Below are 22,184 nucleotides of genomic sequence, written 5' to 3'. Positions count from 1 at the left end.
TCCTATGAGAAGCCCACGAGTAAGACCTGAGCCCAAGAGCGCTCTCCCCTTTGGTGGTCTCTAGCAACTGGTATTCAGAAGCAGTGTGTCCCTGACCATGGAGGCAGAACACAGTATCTCTCCCACTCCTGCTTCATTAAAAATAGAAGCTCCTGATCCTTTGTGGCTGTGGAGAAAAGCTTGAAAATATATGGGTCATCCTTGCTCAATTCCCAAAGCTCTGAATCTCCTTTACTGCCTTTCAAAGCTCCTTTCTCTTCTCCCTTGGCTACTTTATCTCTCCTACTGTATTTACTGAATATCTATCCCTACTATTCATCCCTTTCATTTCCTCCGGGCTCAGCACTACTGTCTTCTTCACTCTTTCAAGTTGCTTCCTACAAATTCTGCCAGAAGGCTTTTTTAAGTGGCAGATGCACTTACAGTACAATTTCATGCATGTTTACTTGGAAAGTAAGTCAAGAGTGTGTTCAGTAGGGCATAGTCCCTGGTAACTGTGCTTGGGATTGCAGCCTTAAACACTGAACTATCTTTAAAATTTGTGCCGGATATTTGCAAACACAGATGCTCGCTGTGCTATGGAAGATCCCAAGGCATTACTGCCATTGCACCCAAGCCTTTATGAGCACTTTCTAATGCAGAATTTTATGCATTACAATATAGTATAAATCAATGCAAATTCTACCAGAACTTGGTTTTTTCTATACTTTACTGATAACATGGCGACATGTTTGCATTGTATCAGTTTAGCTTCAGAGCAATCAGAATCTCTCTTTATGAGACTTTTATTCTGTGAACAAATATGGAGGTCTTTCATGTTTAATGGGATTTTTTTTTCATTTACAGGTCTAAAAACAAAACTTCCACAGTATGTTTCCAAACAGCATGAGATTGGCTACCGTTTTATTTCTATTAAATGGGGGCAAAGTATTCTACTCTAAAAATGGGGCACAAACATGTTATGAAAATATTTGTTTAAATTTAAAATTTGAAAAAGTATGGGTGACAGTAAAAGATCCTATAAACTGAAATTGCCATTCATTCACATAAATTTGAGCATGATCTATTGAAACCCATAGATTATCAGAATTAATAACATACCAACATAATAAATCACAGGGGGAAAACCTCATATAGATTGTGAGTTCCCACAGGGTTGGAGGATCCATAATCCCACTACTGCACTTTTGGGTTGTTAATAATGTCAATAAAATTTAGAGAGAAAATAAAATAAAAATTGAATGATATATAAAACTAACTGAAATGATAAACTCTGGGCTCAAAGATTTCCAGACTTTCGGATAACTGATCAGTTTCAGACCACAGTAGAGCCATCCATGCTCATTTTTCCAGACTCATTATGCTTAGGTGGCAACAAAACAAAAAGAAAGAAAATATTGTAGCATTTTAAGAAATGTAAAACAAGGAACGAGAATCAGCAATGCACAACTAACAACTTCTCGGACATTGCTGACAAATGTTTGGTAAAGCAGGGGTGGTTCTCAACAGTCCACAGTTGTTGAGCGAAATGTAAATTCAACTATCACTCCTACCTGATAGCCAAATGTATTGTTTTGTGATCCATGACGTGGTACTCCAGGGTTATCACAGGCTGTACGGGTGGGTTCTAAGTCAAGGAGAAAATTGTAAAAGTAAAGGGCTTGTTAAATTCCTAATGGTTTGCAACCAAATCCATGCAAACTATTTTCAAAACTGTCCGCATTTAAACTGAGGTGCTCAAATATTATTCTCAAAACTGATTAATGCAACTGAAATGGTAGTATACAGAGGCATATTCGAGCAAATATTCAGTACTCTACCCTTGGGAGCCAGTCTGCAGGAATCAACACCCTTTGCTACACAAGTAGATGTTGTGGATTGTGTCCGGTGAAAATGGGCCCATGAGTGAAAAGTGTAAAGAAAGGAGAAGAGCATGCAACAAATTTGGACAGATCCCACTGTACCTATGCAACGAGGAGATGATCCACTCCATGTGCCATCTGCTTGACATATCCGAGTACTAGACCCAACCAGCACAAATGGAAGATTACAGCTGAAAGAGACTTCTGACTGATAAATGAAACTCTTGCCTTCCCGTTTGCCTTGACCAGGTACTCCTGGGTCACCACAAAACTTTGCTGTGGAGAAGAAAAAAGAAATACATGGAAAATATGTTGATAGTTATTGCTTCCGAGTCCATTGGATTAATTTGTTTGGAGATATAGAATGGCAACACAAGGTTTCCTACTCTGTCTCCTTCACTGCTCCATTATCTGATGTGGAATTTTAGAGAGCAGAATCATAGAACTGTAGAGTTGAAAATGACCCTAAGGGCCTTTTAACCCAATCCCCTGAAATGAAGGAATGACAGCTATAGAATCCCAGACAGATGGGCATCCAACATCTGTTAGACCCAGTTCTGCAAAATGTTAAGGTCATCTTCAATCCTCATTCTAATTTCTGAAGTATTAGCTGCCCGTCCCAGCTTCCTGTCATATGCATACTTGATGAACATCCCCTAAATGCCTTTATCCAAGTCATAGATGTTGAACCCAGGTCATAACTTTGCAGCACTCCACTTGCTACTTTTTCCTCAGGATAATGAGGGACCATTGGGTAGCACAGTTAACCAGCTACAAATCCAGGATTTTTTTTCCAGACACAACTCACCGGATCTCAGTTCTGGCACCTCTCAGTTATAAAAGAACAAGGGTTCATGGTGAGTTCCAGCATCTTTTTCTAGAAAAACAGCAAATCCACCTAACAATAACATAGCCCACTATTCATGTGCATGTACACACACATAGCAAAGAGTTAGAGACTCATGTCCACTTCATATCTGGATGTCAAGAGCTACTGAGTATGTGTAGTTATTATGCAGAGGGTTCAATGATGTTGTGTTTTTTATTTATTACTGCTCCTTTGTATTAATAAGAACCCAAAAGTTCAAAAACAAATTTTGAATTATTCCTCACACAAATAAATGATCTAATTCATAGCATTCTGGGAGTTGGGTTATTTTTTGCAGGAGGAATTTGTGGAGGAACATCATTCATCTTTTCTCTCTCTCCTTCTTCAGCCTTTCCACAGCTATATGCTATTGTTGGATGCTTAGTAACTCCCTGTCTGAATAGGTAACCATGGAAACTAGACACCATAGCAATTCACATCACTCTTATTTTTCCCTAGAATACAGAGGTATGCAAAAGAAACATTACCATTTGTAGCAGACCAAGTTCTGGGGTTTTTCCTCTTTTCCCCAACAGAAGTTTGCACTTCACTAATTACCAAAGCAACCTGACCATGTGTGAAAGAGATAATTAATAACACTTCTATCTTATGCTGCAATTAACTGGGGAGACAGTCCAGAATGCAACCAAACCATGGCAGATATCCTCTCTGATATAGTTGAGCGACAGGAAATAATTCTTCAACTCAAAGGAAGCCAAGGATGTGAAAATAGCAGACTGTTGAAAATATACTGGTTTGTTTCAGATTATTCCATGCAAAGTAGCCCCAGGGATGCAGCCACATGAATGACATAATGTCTAACATGGCATGCCCATGGGTGCAGCCATTAAGTCACAGCAGCAATCTGCATGATGGGGATGGCTGAAAATATACCATCACATTCACATGAATCATCATAGGATGCCGCTAGTATCTGTGGATTTGCCAGTTAAGATCTCACCTCTCTCCATAATGCTGGACGCCCAGCTTGGTTCTTGAGAACAACTGACAAATGGACCTTCACTTTTGACTTATCACCCATAATACCATGCAGACAGACTTGGAAGAAAAGTTGAGGACTTTAATTTGTGTGCTTGGATGTACTGTACAGATCTACCATAGCTGAAAGGCTGAGGATATGTAACAGTAGATTTATAGATAAATATAAATTGTTCCATTGGAATAAAACTGGGAACTAGAACAATAATTATTGCTACCTGGTAGATCACACATACTTTACATGCAAAAGCTCCCAAGTTCAACCCCAACCCCACCCCATCTTGAGGTAGGACAGAGAAGTCGCCTATCTGAAACTCTGAAGCCTTGCTACCAGTCAGGGTAGTTCAATTCTGAACTAGATAGACCGATGGTCTGACTCAATACAGAACATAATCCTTTAATCCTATAAGAAGACAGTGAGCTGGGTAATTAGGAAGTGCTGAATTGTGTGACAAGTAGTTACAAGTTAGACAAGCTACTGTTTCCCACCTTGATTTATTCTTGAGCAATTGTGCCTGCTCAAAACAAGCATCTCTGATATTGCTATATAATTAGGCAAATAAAAAGCAAGACATATAGCCAGTGATTTTTTTCTTTAAAAAAAATGTTTAGGGGTACTTCATTTCCTACTCATATTGAAATACTGTCCCTCAACATAGCTGCCAAGTCTCCCGCTGAAAAATGCGGGATCAACAGTGGCGCGGCACCAGAAGTCGCTTCTATGCATGTCCGGACATGTGTAGAAGCAACTTCCGGTGCCGACGCTGCCCGTTTTCCGGTGCCCAGACATGGGCAGAGCGGCACCTGAAATGGAGCCTCCCTGGCAGGTAGGAAATCCAGGGGATTTTCGGGATTGTTTTCTATTTGGGATAACAGCGGGAAACGGATTAAAATCCGGGGGTTTTCCGCGAAAAATGGGAGACTTGGAAGCTATGCCCCTCAATGAGGCCAAACTTAGATTCATAAAATGTTGAGGGGTATGCATACCCCTGAAAAAGTACTGAATATAGTAGTAAGTTATGAATAGATGCCTGCAAAATCTTTATTGAATAATAAAGTTACAACCTTTAGGTCCTGATCAATTGCTGCTGCCTCTAGAGTTTCCTTTCCCCACCTCGGCTACCCCTAGCCCACCCCAGGCTCCTCTGAGACTCTCTGCTCTGATAGGAGGTTGAGGGGGGTGGGATTTGAAGCCAGCACCTCTCCTCCACCTTCTGAGCTGGCTGAAGTTGAGGCAGGGAGAGTCCCCAACTCTGATTTCTCCAGCCCTGGTTCCCACCAATTAGCCTCCTCTCCATGAAGGCCTGCCAACACAAGCCCAGTCTTGATAGCACTGTGGGGTTCATGATCTCACTGTTGCCAGGAGACTACTTCTGGGTTAAATAGCTTGGGATTCCAACTTAATTTGGATGAGTCATTGGGTGTAATGAATTCAGTGGGACTCCGCTTTTCAGGGAAGATGCATAGGATCCGTCAGTACAGCGCTCCAAATATATACAGTGGTAACTTGGTTTGCAAACATTCTGGTTTGCATATGTTTTGGATTACAAACACATCAAACCCGGAAGTGCGTGTCCCAGTTTGCAAACTGTTTTTGGATTACAACCCATTATTATTATTATTATTATTATTATTATTATTATTATTACGAACAAAAAATTTTTGGAGGCCCCATTGGAGAAAGCGCGCCTTGGGTTACAACCTGTTTTGGTTTACAAACGGACCTCTGGAATGGATTATGGTTGTAAACCAAGGTACCCCTTTCCCTAATAGCCTCAAACTCCTGGCTGAGTCACATCATCAGCTTCCCATATGTTCCTATTAGTACTTTCCCTGGCACAATACATAGAGAGCATTTGCAATATTCTTTCGCTGGCACAATACATAGAGAGCTACATTTCTCAGGTAATCAAACCCACTGAAGTTATTATTTCTTATTTTTTTATATATATATAAAAAGGTTAGTGGTGTGTTTTTGTTTTTTTTAAAAGAAGAAAAATCTATGCATGAAGCACAGTGTAAAGAGCCAGCATACATTTGTTATTGTAATGAAATCTGAAGCAGTGCAAAATCCATCAATGTCAGCAATTTTATGATAATAAAACAAATTCTGTATAAAACAGGTAATTTAATATAATATTGAAACAAAAAGTCCAATTGTCAGAGACGCAGCCTGAAGTCTCTTCTGTACTCCTGGCAGGCCCAGTCCTTATTGATGTTAGCCAGAGTGTTGCCTGAGTAGAGCGCTGACTCATACTTGCTTCTGGTGTCACTTTTGTCATATTTCACAAGATTGTTTTACCAGTGCAAAATATGAGACGAAACACTGTCATTGATTCCTCTTCTGTGTCTATGTTCTCCTTAGAAACTGGAATACTCATGGTTTACAAAAACAAGGACCCTAAGCGGTAAAAATGTTTTTGTCTCAAGCTAATGAATGTAAAGGGACGTGGTGGCGCTGTGGGTTAAACCACAGAGCCTAGGGCTTGCCGATCAGAAGGTTTGTGGTTCGAATCCCTGCAATGGTATGATTTCCCATTGCTCGGTCCCAGCTCCTGCAGTTTGAAAGCACGTCAAAGTGCAAGTAGATAAATAGGTACCGCTACAGCGGGAAGGTAAACAGTGTTTCCGTGTGCTGCTCTGGTTCCCCAGAAGCAGCTTTGTCATGCTGGCCACATGACCTGGAAGCTGTACGCCGGCTCCCTCAGCCAATAATGCGAGATGAGAGCCATAACCCCAGAGTCGGTCACTACTGGACCTAATGGTCAGGGGTCCCTTTACCTTTATCTTTTAATGAATGTAAAACATCATTCTGATTCAGCTCTCCCTTCCACCAGGGCCAGCTTCAGGTTATAGCCCTTGGCAAAGGTCCCAATGGTGGACCACCTAGGATTCCAGAGGCCACCCCGGCAAGCTTACAGTCACTGATGGAGACACCACATAAATTTTATTCAATTACCCAATGTAGAGCATTGTCCCAGAAATGATGCAACATGAACAGTACCACTTAGTCACATAGTGGAGTCCTATATATATATATATATATATATATATATATATATATATATATATATATAGACATGACCAAGGTAAAAGCAGTAAAAGGGAAAAAAGTAAAAGAAATGAAACTAGAGAACCCAAGCAAACAACTTTAAAAGCAATCCTAAGTTTAGCAAGCCAGCAGAGTTACCCTATCTCAAACTCTGAGCTGGCCTGAGTCTGGTAGAGAGAAAACAAGTATTTAAAATGGAGTTTGACATTGATTGGGATGCAGGTGGTGCTGTGGTCCGAACCACTGAGCCTCTTGAGCTTGCAGATCATAAGGTCGACAATTCAAATCTGCCTGACAGCGTGAGCTCCCGTTGCTTTATCCCAGCTCCTGCCAACCTAGCAGTTTGAAAGCATACCAGTGCAAGTAGATAAGTAGGTACTACTGCAGCGGGAAGGTAAATGGTGTTTCCATGTGCTCTGGCACTCTTCTCGGTGTTCCGTGCACCAGAACAGTTTAGTCATGCTGGCCACAGGACATGGAAAGTTGTCCATGGACAAATGCCAGCTCCCTCGACCTGAAAGCAGAGATGAGTGCCGCACCCCATAGTCAAATTCAACTGGGCTTAACTGTCCAAGGGTCCTTTACCTCTTACCTTTACCCCACTCTTTGGGCCAGTACAAGTCCCACTGTGTTGCCAAATCACATGACTCAGCTGAAAGAGGTTGAAATAGGTGGGTATCTTGCTCTCTCCCCAGAATAACCTCTTTTTGCTGCTGTAAAATTCTGCCAGTTTACATTTCAGTGGTTGAGTCAGCACAGCCCCAGCTCAGCCCATGAGCCTGTAACACATTGTGGATCTGGGATGGGGAACCACTGTTCCTCCAGATGGTGCTGGACTCTAATTCTGATCAGTTTCAGTCACCACAGTCAAAGGTCAGAGGTCAAGGAGGTTGCAGTTCGACATCTGGAGGGCTGGAAGGTCCCCATCCCTTATCTATGCACCTACCTTCTGGCACATTATCAAAATGTGTTATTTTAAAGAAAGTTTTTTTTTCTAATTGACATAACTCTCAGAATGAAATGCAATAATTAAACAGCTACTTACGTAAGCACTGAGGTACTTCTCCACTCCATGTTCCATTCCCAACACAGGTCAAAACAGCTGGAAAAGATAGTTCGTAGCCAGGAGAGCAGACATAGCTAATACTAAATCCCCAGTCAAAATTTGTCCCTTCTTGCCTTCCATTAGAAATCTGGGGTGGAGTTGGACAGGTAACAGCTGTAAAAAACATTTAGAGTCATTAGGCACAGCATCTGCAAATGTCCCCAGTGTCTGTAGTTAGTAGGAGAACCATATGTGCCAATTTAACATTTTTGGAGCGCAAAATAATTTTTTGGAGTTGTTTCACTACTGGAATAACCACATTTCCTTGCAAGTTATTTCATGAAACACCTTGCTTTCTTATAATTTAATATATGTGATGCTGAGTGCTGAATCTTGACAACAAAAGGTAACTTGGAAAGGTGTTAAAGAAACAAAATTAAGGATTTGTCACACGCACATACAAAACTCCATACATTTGAATTTGCTGCATAACTCAGTGCTGCATTTCTTAAACCTCTTCTTAGCTTTCTTTCTTTAAAAGGAAATGACCTTTCAATATTATTAATTGTTTTTAGCTACCATGCCAGTAGAAGCTTAAGGTAAGTTAACTTAAGGGAGTTCACGGAAGGAAAGTGCCCCATGCAGTATCCTAATCATCAATAAGCCTCTTTGGAGGATAAGGGTGTCCTCCTGAACAATGTTGGTGTGGAGGGAGAAGGGGGAGCTGCTGCAAATTGGGTGGACTTTCACCTTAATTTGGGTGATTCTGCCCACCTTCAATGTGTCATCAAACTTTGGAGAGGCATTTTTGGGTAGCTGATGTAATCAAGTGCTTTGCCAATAAAGAACTAAACTTCCTTGTTGGATCAGAGCTAGATGTGCTCAGGACATAGAAATGGGTCCAGAAACTGCTGGAAAGTGGCCCGTCCTGTAGCTTCCGAAACACTTAGACCCCATTGGAAACTATAACTCCAGTCCTGATTCCAACTGTCTCAAAATCCATCTCATGCCTACTCACCAGCAATGGATATTTTTTTTGTACTTTGGGTTGATGCCTGAGACTGCAGAAAGGAGGAGATTGTGCAGATCTCAGGACACAGCTGATTAACTGAACAGGTATGCTGTACCAAAACGAACCATTAGAGAGAATTGCACAAGAAAAGTTCTGCAAATAAAAAATGATACCTTTACATGCTGGGAGCATTCCACTCCATGTGCCATTAGTGGTGCAAGTACGAATCTGGGAACTGTTGGATTCCATGGTGTACCCAGGCTGGCACATATAGGTAATGTTTTGTCCAACAACGTGATCATCACCGTATCTCAGTCCATTGGCTGGTATACCTGGATCCCCACAACTGATTACTGTGAGAAAATGAGTTAAAGAACAGATAATAAAGGGGCAAGGAATGCAGATGGAAATATTTCTTTTTGGAGGGCGGTGGAACGGTAAAATCAATCATTTATTAAGGGGAGGAGGAGGAGGAGGAGGAGGAGAGTTTGGTTTTGATATCCTGCTTTATCACTACCCGAAGGAGTCTCAAAGCAGCTAACATTCTCCTTTCCCTTCCTCTCCCACAACAAACACTCTGTGAGATGAGTGAGGCTGAGAGACTACAGAGAAGTGTGACTAGCCCAAGGTCACCCAGCAGCTGCATGTGGAGGAGCGGAGACGCGAACCCAGTTCCCCAGATTACAAGACTACCACTCTTAACCACTACACCACACTGGCTCTCCAAACAATCCAAACCCAAAAATCTGCTGGGGGTTAGGATCTGATGGATCCCTGGTTCAGCTGGCTGGTTCCTGGTGCATCTGGGCTATACTGACACAAGACCCACATTCCAGCTCAGTTGGCGATATGCCAGTAAAACCTCCTCATCCTGCCAGAGATAGGACACAGCCAATTGAGCAAAGAGTGGTGGAGCTTACGGTGATGTAAGTATCCCCCCAAAAAATCAGCATTCCAGGGGAGTTGTAGAGGGACTGGGAAGGGAGACTTGCGCTGGATTCTAACCCAATTCAGCTCACTCACATGACCTGGCAACCTGGTGGAATTTATGTTGGCAAAAATAATAGTGCCAGTATGGTCCTCGTACCTACGGGACCGCTGCTCCTGGTATGTCCCGCGGAGAACCTTAAGGTCCATAAATAACAACACTTTGGAAGTCCCGAGCCCCAAGGAAGTCAGATCGGCCTCAACCAGGGCTAGGGCCTTTTCAGCTCTGGCCCTGGCCTGGTGGAAAGCCCTACCGTAGGAGATCAGGGCCCTGCGGGATTTGACATCTTTCTGTAGGGCCTGCAAGATGGAGCTGTTCCGTTTGGCCTTTGTGCTGGACTCAGTCTAACCCCCCCCCCTCATTTTTGTATTTTTTTGATGGAATCCTTTATATGGGATTTTTATATAAACTTTCCCTTTTGCTGGCCCATGTAGGACACGCATTGATAGTTGGTCCCGGTGAATATTTGATGTTTTCTCCCCTTATGGCTTTGATCTATAGGCTACTACTAAAACAACTCTGTATAAATTTATTGTTCTAGCTAAAGGCCATGACAAACCCGCAGAAACAGTACCAGGCGAGTACTCCCCAGTACTGGGAGTGGCTGCCAGGACCAGTGAGAAGTGAGATTACAGGGAACCAGACAGAGGGCCTTCTCGGTAGTGGCACCTGCCCTGTGGAACTCCCTCCCAGCAGATGTCAAGGCAATAAGCAACTATTTTAGTTTTAGAAGACAAACGAAGGCGGCCCTGTTTAGGGAAGTTTTTAATGTTTGATGCTGTATTGTTTTTAATATTCGGTTGGAAGCCGCCCAGAGTGGCTGGGGAAACCCAGCCAGATGGGCGGGGTATAAATAATAAATTATAATTATTATTTATTATTATTATTATTACCAATAAAACAATACAGATCATACATCCATAATATGAGCCAACATCCAGGAGGTTGCTAGAGACATCGACAAACTCAAATATAGCTTAGTTGAACCTCTCAATCACCAAAACAATTTATAGTGATTTTATCTAACTCCTTATTCCTGATTCCGCCCCCCCCCCACACCTGAGATTGACCACAAATGAGATTGTCTCCCACCTGAGATTGACCACAAATGCAAAGTCTGCCTGCGTACATGACATTGTTGTATCAGCCATCCAAGACTGCAGTGGTCATCACTTGGAAAAGCAGCTCAATGAAAGCATTTCTTAAGGAAGCCGTGAGAGTTTGGTCAGATAACTAGCTCTAAAATGCTCTGTTCTCAAGAGTGGATACCAAAGGGGAAATTGAGTGTTTCTAATTAGTTGCAGGTCCCTTTTGGATTCTATCCAGAAGAGCCAATCCCTTATTCAAGGTCAAAGCAGAGCTCAGTTCTGGAAAATAGTAATAGTCTAAAACATATTGACAAGCTGCTTTCCAGAGTTGTTTTTCACCCAATTCCATATACCACAGAGCAAGAAAACGCTCAATAGGAATAGTAGCAATTTAAAAAAATATACTTTAACTGAGCACAGTCTGTGCTTGCCTTAATTGTTGGCCACCTGGATTCTGTACGAATAATTGATGCTGATAATCCTAATGGTAGAGAGTACAGCTTCTGAAAAAAATTATTCTGCAGAATTTCTAAAATTTTAATGGAGTTCAAATCAGAACTCCAGATTTCAACGCCATAGAATATTTGAGTAAGCAATTTACTATCAAATATCTTTAGGACAGTTTCAGTTAGCAGCTCACCCTCACTATGAAAGAAATATTATAAAGATATCAGGTGGTATAATGGATCCCATCAATGCATGGATCTCTTGCTTTGCAACAGAACTCTCTGTCCTTCCTGCTTGTGTGTGTGCCCCCCCCCAATTTCTTTATTTATTTCAACAATTTAAATACCACTCAGCTGCAATTATCTCTATGTGGGGCACAAGAAATACTATACCAAAAAAGAGAGATAAAAAAAAGTTAAAACTATAAAATGAGATTCATTTAAAATGCTGCTGGAATAATAATAATAACAACAGTATTCAGTATGCAATTGGAAGGTCCATAAATCTGTCCTAGGGGTTCCCCCAACCCTCCAGAACAGATCTGGGGAGAGCAAGGCAGGAGGGGTTCTCTTGTTCAACTGTAAAGTCTCGCACTGAGATGGTTGGATACTACCCACCATCTCCAGTGTTATCATATGTAAATGGTATTACGGCTCAGAAGTGAGGAGCATACAACACTATAGAAGCTCTGTTACACAGGACACATAATAACCCGGGGCGTAGCTAGCTGCTCCGGCACCTGGAGCGGTTGGGGCGGGGCGATCTGCCCACGGGATTGCCATGGTGAACCATGCGAGGGGCGATCCGCCCATGGGGATTTTGTCACCCCCCTCTGGGATGACACCCGGGGCGGCCCGCCCCCACCGACCCCCCTTCCTACACCCCTGATAACAACACACCTTGTAATTCATTGTTCAATGTTTCAAATCCAAGCTAGGTTTTTGCTTGCCCTTCAAAAAGCTACAATAAAATAAGAATTAAAATCCAACTGAAATCAGTTAAATTTTAAGGCAGCCTATCTGGAAAGAAAGTTTTTGGGTTGACATGAATTTGGTGGCTGGAGCATGACTAGTAACTGCCCCCCCGCCGTAACTGTTTTTTTTTTTGTTTGTTTGTTTCCTAGCTGCAGTAAAGAGCTAGTCATGGCATATCCTATTTCTAGCTCACTTCATTTTCCAACTCTTGCTGCATACAGTTTTCTTTGCAGTGCTGTCCCTAGAGGCTTCTATTGGCTGAAGTTCAACTTCAGGATGCTGCTAGAGACATCTGATAATAGATTTAAAAATATTTCCATTGCACCTAGACCTTGAGAACAATACGTCAAAAATGCAGAAAAAGCAAATAGTCTTCCAAACATCGAATTTCCAGATTTCGTATTAAATAACATGTATAATGCATATTATTACTACTACTTGTGGTAGTGTTTTGGTATATTTCAATGTTAAGACATATTTTTGTTGATGTTGTTCTTCAATATTTTATTAATTTATATATTATTAATACTGTTTTTTCTGTGGATGATATGACCATGATGGTCAAAACAGCAACAATGAACTAAACATATTAAAGAATATGATTTTGCCAAGAGGTGTTACTGGGTTACATAAATTGTTAAAATAAATCTTGAAGACAGCCCTTTACAACACTTATCAGGCAAATTGAATAAGATGGCAGCTAAAATTTGTCAGCAGGCTTTTGCATATTTCTCCTAGTACACACATATTTACATGTGATTTTGTATACACACATACTTTTTTTGCACAGAAATTTGTACGTTATTTTCTCCCATTTACAGATTCATATGCATACTTTAGTACAGTATAGGCATTTTTGTGCATGGTACTTGGCTGGAGAGGTGCATTGCAAAGTTCAGAGAAGTGTGAATTTTGAAGGATGCCTATGCTTGGTTCACATATTCTTTGAGAAAGCGGGCCTTTAAATGCACCCTGAATTAAATTGGGGGCCCCATCTCTAACTATAGCAACACTGTTTTGCATGGGGGCAGCTTCAAAGGTCTGCACTCTTGAAAAGCCCAAACATTGCAGAGAAGGAACAATTTACCTTCCAGGGATGCAGCAGTTATGGTCCACCACAGCCCCTTGAGAGACGGGGTGGGGGGTGGGGACCATAGCTGCCAAGTTATCCCTTTTTTAAGGGATTTTGCCTTATGCTGAATAGGCTTCCTCGCGAGAAAAGGGAAAACTTGGCAGCTATGGTGGGGACTCAGCACGCCACTGGGGACAATGGGATACCCCCCCAAATTTATATTCAAACTGGCCTATGGCGGACAGGGTGTGGGACGTTGCTTCTGGGCAGACCTGAGGAACCAAGGCTTCACTCTGGTCCACCACCGGGGTATTTAAGCTGACTGCAGCAGCTGCCAATAGCTCAGTCGGGCAGCTGAATATTGGACAGAGAGGAGCGGTGAATAGTAGCCAGAAGCAGAGAACCATGCAAGACAAGTAGAACCCAGCTGGAGAAGAGGACCCAGAAGTGGAGAGCAGCATGGATGGAACCAGTGCCAGCAGAGGAAACAGCACAATTTGAAAAGCCTATATTTTGCAGAGAACCCTCTTGCCCAATCTACCACCACCCCGTTGTGGCTTAGTTCATTAGAAACTTGCAACATCTTAAATAATAAAAAGGATACTTACTTGTGCAATTTGGCAAGGAGCCAGACCATGTTCCATTCGCTGTGCACTGTCTTACGGAAGGTCCAGACAATATATAGCCTTCCATGCAGGAATAAATTACAGAACTAGAGAACGTTGTGCCATCTATTCGAAACACCTTCCCATTAGCTGTTGTCCCAGGATTACCACATTGGACAGCTAGAAATTCAAATGTGGGGAATGCAGGAATAAGGTACAAGATGGCAACAACAACAATCACTGAAGATCTACACCAGGCATCCCCAAACTTCAGCCCTCCAGATGTTTTGGACTACAATTCCCATCATCCCTGACCACTGGTCCTGTTAGCTAGGGATCATGGGAGTTGTACGCCAAAATATCTGGAGGACTGCAGTTTGGGGATGCCTGATCTACACATTGTTCCAAATAATCAAATCAATCAATGAGTAATTAGAATAAACTGAACATAATTCAGTGTATACCCCCTGGCAATTAATCACCCTAGTCTTGCCTAGATATCCTTTATTGCACTCTCAAACCTTCGTAGGTTTCACTTGAGGAGGAACCGCTTCATCTGTATTGATATTAGTTTTATATGGAACCTGCTGGCAACATCCCAACATGCAAACTTCTTCTGCTGTGGGATTTCACACATCTAACCAGGACTCTTTGACCTCCTTAGCAATTCCACGTTTCACCCGAGGAAGAGCTACCCCTTCACAAAATGCTGACACTTAAGCTTCAGATGAAATGTTGGTGAGAAGTGAATGTTGGAGCACCAAAGGTTAGGTTTCATGCAGGCCTAAGGTTTCATCCCCCCCCCCCGTTATTGTCAAGTAGGAAAGTTAATGGCTGAAGCCCCAGCGAGCTCCTGCTAATAAATGTAGACAACACTGAGCTACAGGGGTCAGTGATATAGCATGATATAAGGTAGATTCTTATCTTTCTAAGGGAACCATGCTATAATTATTTATTTGTGTAGCATGTTGAAAAAACCAAATATTTGAATTTTTATTAGTTTTATCATTGTATCCAATTTTGCCATAGAATGTGTTCTCTGATATTTTGCAGCTCCTGAGAAAAATACTACTCTCGATGGTAATAACTCGACACTGTAGCCTCTGGCCACAACAAAAGGCTATGAAAGATTAGGATGCATTATACTAAAGGATACCTACTTTCCAATGCTCCTCTCCTGCAAATAATTCTATTTAAATGTAATTAACCCACTCACGTTATTCAGTTTTGATCAATGTTATTGGGGGAAAGGAAGATCTCTTTCTTTTCTCTTTGCTTTTGTTGATAGAATTATTTTATTTTTTGACATCACAGCCGTCTTGAAAGTTCAATGCACAACATAAAATTTATGTCATGAAAAAGCAGGTCTCTTCTAATTTGTTTGCTTCATGGCATTTCAGTATTTTCAAATCATTTGAAGTGATCTAAGGTTATTGTCTTTTGTTTCTGCTAATGTTAACCTACAGCCCAGATGTAAATCAATATTGTATAGACAGTCCATTCGTGTGATGATGTTACTGTTGCAAACTAAAACCGTTAACTCTGACACTGTTTTTCAACTCAATTTTGCAATCACATCTAGGTATAGGCAACCCTTTATTACTCTTGTCCTTAAGATTTCCATTGCTTTATGTGCCTATGCAGCAACCTAGAATGACAGAACAATACTATTTTCTTGTGTTATTATTTCAGATGACATAAAAATAATGCATGGTATGAATAAAGTGGATAATTTTTTTCCTCTTCCCTTTCTCATAATATTAGGGTTGTCATACGTCCGGAATTTCCCAGACACAGCCTGTATTCAGCCCTTGTAAACAGCGTCCAGGCGAAATTTGCTGAAATGTCCGGGAAAATTCAGATGTCTGGCAGCCCATGTCAGTAGTGTAGATTTTGGGGAATTTAATATAAAATAGCTTTTGTTGTTGAGATTTACACTTTTTGAAATATGGTAACCCTACATAACATTAGAACTCAGGGATATATCCAATGAGCAAAATGTGGGAAGGCAAATGAAACTAAACTATGGAATTTGCTCCCTCAAGATGTAGTGATGGCTATATACGTTTCCGAGCACAGTTCAAAGTGTTGGTGCTGACCTTTAAAGCCCTAAATGGCCTCGGTCCAGTATACCTGAAGGAGCGTCTCCACCCCCATCGTTCTGCCCGGACACTGAGGTCCAGCGCCAAGGGCCTTTTGGCGGTCCCCTCACTACAAGAAGCCAAGTTGCAGGGAACCAGGCAGAGGGCCTTCTCGGTAGTGGCGCCCGCCCTGTGGAACACCCTCCCATCAGATGTCAAAGAGGAAAACAGATACCAGATTTTTAGAAGACATCTGAAGGCAGCCCTGTTTAGGGAGGCTTTTTAATGTTTAATAGATTATTTTATTTCATTTTTCTGTTGGAACAGGGCCGTCTCAAGCATGTCGGGCGCCTGGCGCCGTGGTGTGGAGATCGCTCTGGCGCCCCCGCCCTGGTGGACGGGCGCAACACAGCTTCCGCATGGCTTTGCCGCGTGGCACCCCCCTGCCGGCCTGGTGCCCTGTTGCCCCGTGCCACCCAGCCTACCTCTAGAGCCGGCCCTGTGTTGGAAGCCACCCAGAGTGGCTGGGGAAACCCAGCCAGATGGGCGGGGTATAAATAATAAATTATTATTATTATTATTATTATTATTATTATTATTATTATTATTATTATTTTATGCCTTTAAAAGAGGACTAGACAAATTCATGGAGAATAAGGCTACCGAGGACCACTAGAAACCACAGATTTGTTCTACTGCCACTGCCAGAGGCAGTGTGCTTTTGTACAGCAGCTGGGAATCAAAAGAGGATAAAGAGCTGCTGCACTCAGGTCAAACTTGCAGGCCTGCCATAAGCATCCAGTTGGCCTCTGTGATAATAAGATTCTGGACTGGATGAGCCACTGGCTTGACCCAGCAGGTTCTTGTTATGTTCATGAGGTGCAATGTTCATATGATGCTGCTCAGATCTGCAAGTCCTGTCCTTCAGCACTTGGTAGGAGTGTACATCAGATTCTGATCCTTCTTGCACTGAAGGGGGCTACTTCAGACAAATTCAGAGCTTGTCAGCTCAACATAATCTTCCCAAAGCACCCTGAAGCAAACTGATTTACAAGGGGAAAGCTGGCAGGAGCTCAAGCGAATCTGGCTCAAGATATATCAGCCCTCAGGGATCAGGGTGAAAGTGCTTGAGATGGCCCAAGTAGGGCAAGGGTAGAGCGAGGCAGGGATATTACCCTGAATAATAATGAGTGAATATTGTTCTATACCACCCTTCATTCAAGGACCACAGGGAGGTTTACAGTAGAAAAACATTAAAATACATAACATAGTGACAAACAAAAATCATTACTACCCCCCTCAATGGTTTATAAGGTCATGATTTATTTCATTAATGAAAGGCTTGGAAGAAGTGGAATGTTTTTTTTTTTTAAATCTGGAACCTAAAGTTATGTAATGAAGGCATCAGATGAGCCTCTTTGGGGACAGCATTCCACAAATTAATTAAAAGTATCTGGGCTTATTTAAAACAAAATGATCACTTAAGCTCTTTAACTTTCAAGCACTGTTGTGCTGAGCACTTCTTTTTACTAATACTGTGTTGTATTATATTCCAATCATAAATGAGTTTGACCAAACTGCGGGAGGCAGTGCAAGACAGGAGTGCCTGGCGTGCTATGGTCCATGGGGTCATGAAGAGTCAGACACGACTAAATGACTAAACAACAACAAAATGAGATTTACCTTTACATTCTGGTTGCTTTCCTGTCCAACTTCCATTTGCCATACATGTTCTTTCCACCGATCCATGAAGGGTGTATCCAAGCTCACAAGAGAATTGCACAATACTTTTAATTCTAAAGTTGGTTTGTTCTCTAGAACCGTGACCTGGGATTCCAGGATCACCACAGGATCCTGCATTGTCACCTAGAATTTGTGGTACAGAGATTATTTCAGAGGGAATACACAAAAAAGGTGATGCATTACACTGCTGCTGCTGTTTTCATAACTGAAATGGATGAAAAAAAAATCTTAAGTACATAAGTATCCAAGTGGCATAACAATTGAAGGCAATTTATAATCGATGCAAATATCAAAATACAGTTCACTCACATCTTACATGGGAGCTACGTTCCAGGAATGGTGTGTAAAGCCATAATCATGTATAGTCAAAACTATTACCAGAACTGTTCCCGCAAAAGCAATATTACCTTCCAAAGCCTTACTCCCTCCCCAACCCTAAGAAGGCAAACAGCTTAAAAGCATTCTCTTTTTTTGCACTTGGAAAACACAGTGTGGAAAGAGCTTTTAAGCTCTCTGCTTTCTGCGCATTTAATTTGTGCTATTTCAATGGCTGGCTGCCAAGTGCGTAAAGTTGAAATCATGCACGTTAAATGTACATAGGTTGTACATATACAGAGTCATCTGTATACTGAAACAGTATGCAGAACCTGTACCCATTTAATGTGTTGTGATTTTATTCAGGGATTATTGACAGCACATAATCGAGTTTGATAGAAATTTCAAGTGATTCATGGCCAATAATTTGCAGGACAGTCACTGTTCATCAATTTGCGATACATTAACATGCATCACTCAAGTAAGGTATGCTATGCAATAGTCTTAAAAGGAAGAGTAAAGTGAAAGTTATCGAGGTGCTTCAGTCAGGTGATACATTAAAAATATAATATAGTAAAGTGGAGAAATGGCTTTCTAAGCTCCAGTGAGATTCTGAGCATGAAGATCTTGCAAACACTCATACAAACCAAGAAAGAAAAAAATATTGTCAGCAAATATTCACGCACTTGTCAACATTTTCAGTGGTGCAGCAAAGGGTGCACTTCAGAGCTGAAGTCCAGGCCCCACAGCCAATGTAGTCCCCCAAATGACCATCAAGAGAGGCAGGTTGCTGGTCATCAAAGGAACAAAGGGTTCATTGCTGATATTTTCACCATATCAAAGGGATCAACAGTTTCATGTCTGCACTGGGTCAGGGTGAACCACCTCTTTGCTACTATTACTATTACTATTACTGATCTTCCCAAACAACTGAGCAACTGCTCAGAATGCGAATAGGAGAAGGTGGGATTTATATAGTAATGGTGTCCACATTGACGCTATGGCAGCAGGAAAAATGGCTCGGTTACAGACCCAAAGGAGGCCTCCACGTAGTGGTCAGAAGGGTTATTGCCTGCCATGGAATCTCTGAAGTGATAATCATTTTACATTGCAAAACGTCTTCCTGATAGTGATTTTTAATGAACAGAATTGTGTCTTTTTACAGCTATGCTATAGATCAAAGTGCATAAAGGGAATATTTTGAAAGGACAACATAGGACTCTTGCTTTTCAGGGACAGATATCCTATTATTTTGTTCATAAAGCAGTAACTTGAATTTAATGCGCAAAACACTCCCATCAAAATTTAATTATGAGTTTGAAATTCAGAAATTTTGATCAGGCAGAACATCAATTAAATTTAATATTCCTTGAGTTTGGAAAATTAGTGGATCAAAATTAGAGGATCAAGGCAGCATTTTGGAAGCATTTTTTTAGTGAAGTGGCATGTCCAAATGAGCACATATGAGTCTGTCAAAATATGCTGAGTTCTAGTAGCTACTTTACAAGATTGGATTCTCAGGAATCTGGTGGGATGGTTGCTTGAGTGTCTTTGATGTTTCCTGCACCAAGTCTTTCCTATTCTGGATGCCACCAGATTCTTGCTCCTGACATTGGGAGTCTGAGTTCTAAGCCATGGCAGGGGCCCTCATGACTATACTACTTTTGTGCCCTGCTCCACACATTGAGACACACTGCCCCTCTCTGCAGACCATCACAGTTCTCTACATTAGTCTTTGCCAACCCGGTGCCCTCCATCTAATTTGGACTATCACTCCCAGCCATTTCAGCCAGCATGCCCAATGTTCTTGTCAACATTGCTCTATTAAGTATTAGTGGCAACCATCCCCTTATGTAAAAAGTAAAGCAAGTCGTTTAAACTTGTCACCATATTAGTCAAAAGCAAATCAAGAGAAAGAAACAGTGATGTAGAAACACTTGATATGGAATTCAACACCCTTCTCAGTAATAGAATATAATTATTCATCACCAACTGGTCAACTGTCTTATTTCACTGACCATTTATTCTTGATGTTAAAGATAATTAGAAACTTGCCATCTCTCCTCTCAGTATTCATTATATTCATATGGTGGAACTTAGCTTTGGCTGCAGCTATATCTTGTGACTGACATTTGGCTTTGATTTTCAATTTCCTAAAAGGCAAACAAGTTCCAGCCAAAACTAATACAAGCATAGAATTGGTTGCAAAAGCACATTCACATACTTCAAAAGTGGTACCTGAGCAATGAGGCATAGATCCACTCCAATGTCCATTTAATTGACATGTCCGAGATGACTGGCCTATTAGTGACCGTCTTCCTGTACAAGAGTACCGAACAGTAGATCCAAATGTGTATTTCTCTCCAGATAGGATCGCATTTGGGGGAATGCCAGGATGCCCACAGTCAATCACTATGATGCATAAATATTGGAGATAAAAATTACGTTATAATCACCAATCTATGCAGTTCCATTTGCCTTCAGCAGCATTACTATATCTTGCAAGTTTGGGGCCATCGTACAGCAAGATCCACGAGGATGAGCAGCTTAGAATCTCTGGCTCAGTTACCTGATTCCTGGCCCACCCAAGCTCAGCAGGCATTAAGTCCCTAACGTGTTCAGCTTAGGATACAACAATGTAATAATTTGCACATCCCAGTTCAGCCAGGGCTTAGTCAGCTGTGCCAAACCTGCTGTCAGTTCCCCAAAATGGGCGTTACAGAGGGATGGTAGCAGCAGAAATACTTCTCCTTGAAAAAGAGAAGGAAGTTTGCATAACATTTGTCAGTCACTATGGAATAATATGGAATGAAAGGGACGTGGGTGGCGCTGTGGTCTAAACCACTGAGCCTAGGGCTTGCCGATCAGAAGGTCAGCGGTTCGAATCCCCGTGACAGGGTGAGCTCCCGTTGCTCGGTCCCAGCTCCTGCCCACCTAGCAGTTCGAAAGCACATCAAATTGCAAGTAGATAAATAGCAGAAAGGTAAACGGTGTTTCCGTGCACTGCTCTGGTTTGCCAGAAGCGGCTTAGTCATGCTGGCCACATGACCCGGAAGCTGTTTGCGGACAAATGCCAGCTCTCTCGGCCTATAGAGCAAGATGAGCGCTGCAACCCCAGAGTCGTCCACGACTGGACCTAACGGTCAGGGGTACCTTTACCTTTACCTTTATCGAATAATTATGATCATCCACCAAACAAGGGCCTCTGTTCAGCAACTATCTTTTCAGAAATGTACCAAAGTCACTTCAGTGGGGTTATTCTAGAAAACTTGGGTTTGCCACCAAGTATAGATTCAACAGGGAGACACATCCAGTCCTGGCTAATGTATGATACATCCTTGCAAACACATGCCGGTCTCATTTGCATGTTACATCTTTAGTTGTACATTTGAATAAAACAAAAATGGACAATAAGGTCAGAATTGGCTCTAGGACTTTTCAACATGTTTCCTTCAAAACAGAGTTTCTAATTTAGAAAAGGAAACCCAAAGGAAATCAGAATTTTCCAACCTAGATTCCACCAATGTGTAGTTTTGTTTGCAATCTGCTATCAACCTCTGGATGCAACCATGCAGAAAATGTAAAACAGATTTAAAGGAACATAATATAAAGGCAAGAAAGCAGTTTCCTGCATGTCATGCTGATTGATTATTTCTTTTCTTGGCTCTTAAATGCACCTGAATCCAATTCTGCTGGAGACGGAATATTGTATATTTTGCAAAAGTGAGCAGGAATGGAAGAAACCTAGCTGTGCGTGGAAGAAATGCATTGTAAAACTGGGCAGCGCTGCTTTTTTTTCTTTTTCTTTAGTATTCAAGGGCCTTTGGCAAAGTGCTTATATATGCATATTGTAAGTAACGAGTGAGCCCTACAAAACTAATGACAATGCTTAACTGTTTAGGCCAACAGGCACCTATTCAACGAGAACAAAAGAAATAAGAGTACAGATCCCTTACTCCATTGTGTAGAACATTATCCACACTGATAATGGATGCCTTGGAAAAGAAATTGCTTCCTCCATCCGCCCGCCCAC

General features: G+C 41.7%; 1 protein-coding gene across 1 annotated transcript in view; it reads right to left on the bottom strand.

Moving 5' to 3' along the window:
- CSMD3 (CUB and Sushi multiple domains 3) overlaps nucleotides 1–22,184 on the bottom strand; it is a 584,303-nt gene that overhangs the window by 24,905 nt on the left and 537,214 nt on the right. Inside the window, exons 57-63 of the mRNA XM_060277658.1 lie at nucleotides 20,390–20,563; nucleotides 17,777–17,959; nucleotides 14,016–14,192; nucleotides 9,012–9,191; nucleotides 7,827–8,000; nucleotides 1,965–2,138; nucleotides 1,554–1,627 (exon numbers count right to left, since the gene is read on the bottom strand). Of these exons, the coding sequence (XP_060133641.1) occupies nucleotides 1,554–1,627; nucleotides 1,965–2,138; nucleotides 7,827–8,000; nucleotides 9,012–9,191; nucleotides 14,016–14,192; nucleotides 17,777–17,959; nucleotides 20,390–20,563 (1,136 nt within the window). The remainder of the gene's footprint in view (nucleotides 1–1,553; nucleotides 1,628–1,964; nucleotides 2,139–7,826; nucleotides 8,001–9,011; nucleotides 9,192–14,015; nucleotides 14,193–17,776; nucleotides 17,960–20,389; nucleotides 20,564–22,184) is intronic.

This window comes from Zootoca vivipara, chromosome 8, assembly GCF_963506605.1.
Source record: "Zootoca vivipara chromosome 8, rZooViv1.1, whole genome shotgun sequence".
Classification (NCBI taxonomy): Eukaryota; Metazoa; Chordata; class Lepidosauria; order Squamata; family Lacertidae; genus Zootoca; species Zootoca vivipara.
This window is presented reverse-complemented; position numbering and strand designations above follow the sequence as displayed.